General features: G+C 39.6%; 1 protein-coding gene across 1 annotated transcript; it reads left to right on the top strand.

Moving 5' to 3' along the window:
• The first annotated feature begins 400 nt into the window (after positions 1 to 400).
• On the top strand, positions 401 to 1,090 carry LOC123249887 (endoplasmic reticulum junction formation protein lunapark-like). The gene has a single exon (XM_044678983.1). The coding sequence runs from the start codon at positions 401 to 403 to the stop codon at positions 1,088 to 1,090; it is 690 nt and encodes a 229-aa protein (XP_044534918.1).
• The last annotated feature ends 2,330 nt before the right edge of the window (positions 1,091 to 3,420 follow it).

Below are 3,420 nucleotides of genomic sequence, written 5' to 3'. Positions count from 1 at the left end.
AGCAGCTATGCTATTAGGGAACGGTCAGCTGTAACAAATCAAATGCAAAGGTCAAACTGGGCTTCCTGAGAAGAAACTTTAACCCAATAGAGAAGCCTCAAAAGCAAAGAAAAGTATTTAACATTTCACTATATACAAAACAGGTGTGTCTGGCACTGGGCGTTTCTTAAAAGGGCAGTGATAAGCTGAGGCATCCAGATTTCATGTTGGCAGTTTGAAGGGGCTGCAGGAGTGGTCTGTCACTAGTGGCTTTTGCCTGCCTGGAGCGGGGAAGACTTCCAGCTACTGAGGTGGCAACCAAGTGAGCAACAACGCCGGGCTTGGCCCTCTTCTTACAGCTCTGAATTCCATTACAAAATTGATGAGAGTCATCAGTATATCCTGTCTTTACAAATAAAAGATGAGTGGATTATTTTCTCTATGGAGGGCTAAACCTTCCACAGTGGAAGTTCTGGAAAATATAGATAAGGAAATCCAAGCATTAGAAGAATTTAGAGAGAGAAATCAAAGATTACAGAAACTATGGGTTGGATGGTTAACTCCCTACTTCTCAATTCTTTACCTGTTTACTTGCTTAGTGGTATACTTGTGTCTTCCAGATGAATTTACAGCAAGACTCGTTATGACACTACCATTTTTTGCATTTCCATTGATAATATGGACCATAAGAACTGTACTCATTTTCTTCTTTTCCAAGCAAAGAAAAAGAAATAATGAAGCATTGGATGATTTAAAATCACAGAAGAAAAAAATACTTAAAGAAATAATGGAAAAAGAAACTTATAAGACTGCAAAATTAATTCTTGAAAGGTTTGATCCAGACTCAAGGAAGGCAAAGGAGCTTGAGCCCATATCTTCAGGAGAAGCTGCAACTGCAGGACCTGGACAAGAAATCCGTCAGCGGACTACAGCTCAAAGAAACATTTCTCCATCAACACCAGCAGGTCTGAATCAAGGATCACCTTTACAAGTTCCAGAATCTCCTGATCTACAAAAGGATACTTCAGCTCCTGATCTTGGAGACCGTGATATAGTTTTTATTCCATGGTTCATGGAGATAACTGAGAATCAGGGAGGAGAAGCCATATAAAAGTAGAGGAGGTCATGCATAATGGGATAAAACTAATAAAGGTTAAAAAGGAAATGTATGTGGGTAAATAAACACAAATACACACACAGGGGTTCTTCTGGGGGAAAGGGATGAAGGAGGAATGAAGGGTGAAGAGGTATAACTCTCTTAATTAAATACAAAAGGGTTGTGACAATGTGAGAGAGTGGCAGTTGGCATCCAACTGCCACTTAGACTAATTGATCCAGTGATACCTTATTTCTACAGGGAAGGACAAGAATAATAAAAAAAAAACACCACTTTTGGGGGCAGCTGGGTAGCTCAGTGGATTGAGAGCCAGGCCTAGAGACAGGAGGTCCTAGGTTCAAATCTGGCCTCAGATACTTCCCAGCTGTGTGACCCTGGGCAAGTCACTTTACCCCCATTGCCTAAACAAACAAAAAAACCACTTTTAATAGCTAATTTAAGATTAAAAGATGTGGGAGAGGTCACACTACTCTAAAATACTATGGGATCAATTCAGGGTTAAAGGTCTGGGAAATCCCTACACTATACAGGCAGCCAGGACACAAAGGACTAATGGGATCTCACGTAGATGGTCTGAAGGTCTTGATTAGTAGCTCCACTGTATCAGTCCAAATATAGTCCAAGAGCACAGTTTCCAGCCAAATCTTCAGAGAAGTCAGGGAGACTGATCTTGCTAGTCTACCAAACAAGACAGTATTCTCAACCTGCTCTCCTTGATCCTGCTAGTTGAGATGTTACAGATGTTGCTCAGAGATACCCTAAATCCATAGGCTCTCAGGTCAGTGGTTTCCCAACTGCCCTTTTAGAGAGTCCTCTGTCTTCAGTCCCTTGCTGTGTTCCAGGTTGGAATTTTAGCTCCTGTTAGCCTGCCTGGCCAAATTTCTAAATCTGCTTTGAAAGCCTATTTCCCTCTTACACAACTGCTTACTTAGTTTTGTTTTATTTTGCAGATCCCTGCCCAAGTCAGCTTTCTTGTAGTCATATGCCTTTTGTTATAATGAACATCAGGTCAGAAAGGCTGCCTAATTCTATACACATGGATTGCTGCTAGAAGAAAGGCATGATGGCAATCACTTCTAAATTTACCACCATGCTGTTAATTTAGGTTCTGATTGACACCACCTCCGTCAGCTTCCTCTGCCCTCTGATTAAAGAGTTGGAGAGCAGAGTACTAAACTCCACTCAATGTATTGCTTTCTAAAGGGTGGAAAACGAATCATTCCACTGTCCATGTGCTATGCTGCCCCATTTCAGTATGAGCTTCCACTGTGCATCTACTGCTGTGTCAACTCCCCAAACTCTTTTCTACTTTCTTTTGGGTAGTGTCTCATTTTTTAGATTATAAAATCTTTAAGGGTAGGGATTGTCTTTTTTTAATTATTAATTGTACCCCAGAGCTTCACAGAGATACCAACTTGTCAACAAAGGTCCATATAATCAAAGCTATGGTTTTTCATGTAGCAATGGATGGCTTAAAAGGAAGGTTGAGCTCTTCTGAAGAGGGTCCCTTGGACAACAAAGAGGTCAAATCAGTTAATACTTAAAGAAACTAAATCAGGCTAGTCATTGAAAGCAAATAGGGATGGAAAAGCTAAGATATTTTGGCCACATAATGAAAAGACAGAATCCATTAGAAAAGACCCTAGTTAGGGGAAATATTAAAGGCAAAACAAAACAAAGATCACAGAAGATGAGATGGATAGTGTCATAGAAGCAATAAATATGAACTTGGATAGACTTCAATAGATAGTGGAAGATAGAAGGAAGGGCCTGGGGTTGTGGTTCATGGAGTCAGGAAGAGTCAGATACAACTGAGCAACAACAACCCCAAGTGCTTAGTATACTGCCTGGAATGTAGTAGGTACTTAATAAATATTTATTACATTTGAATGTGGGTCAAAAACTGGATGGCAAGTTAGAGTTTGATCAGTTTTTTTTTTAGAAAGGATAGCTTTCTAACCTATGACTTCTTTCTTGGTCTTATCCATTTTTCCCATTTTCTTATCATGTTTATTATAGCTAACTTTTTGCCCTTCTCTGAGAATTTACATTTACTACAAGCTTTAGAAAGAAGAATTATTCTTTTCTTAGCAGATATGGTAGAAGAACCTCAAGGAGAAATGACCTGCAGTGTGAAGAATAGATTGATATGTAAGGGAGACAAACACTGATGTTAAGTCTGTGGTGGTAAACACAACTAAACTAGATTCTTATGGAGCAGCCAGTGGTTTAAAAAATAATATGCTGAAGGTTTTTCTTTCATGCCCTTTGATTTATTTTTTAAAACCCCAGGCAGGAAGGTTTTCAACAAAGTGCAGAGTGAC

Source organism: Gracilinanus agilis, chromosome 5 (genome assembly GCF_016433145.1).
Source record: "Gracilinanus agilis isolate LMUSP501 chromosome 5, AgileGrace, whole genome shotgun sequence".
Taxonomy (NCBI): domain Eukaryota; kingdom Metazoa; phylum Chordata; class Mammalia; order Didelphimorphia; family Didelphidae; genus Gracilinanus; species Gracilinanus agilis.
The sequence above is the reverse complement of the archived record's forward strand: the minus strand, read 5'-3'. Positions and strand labels throughout refer to the sequence as shown.

Bases quoted from the DNA above. Each gene is read 5' to 3' on its own strand.
- LOC123249887 (XM_044678983.1), top strand. From the start codon at position 401: ATGAGTGGATTATTTTCTCTATGGAGGGCTAAACCTTCCACAGTGGAA.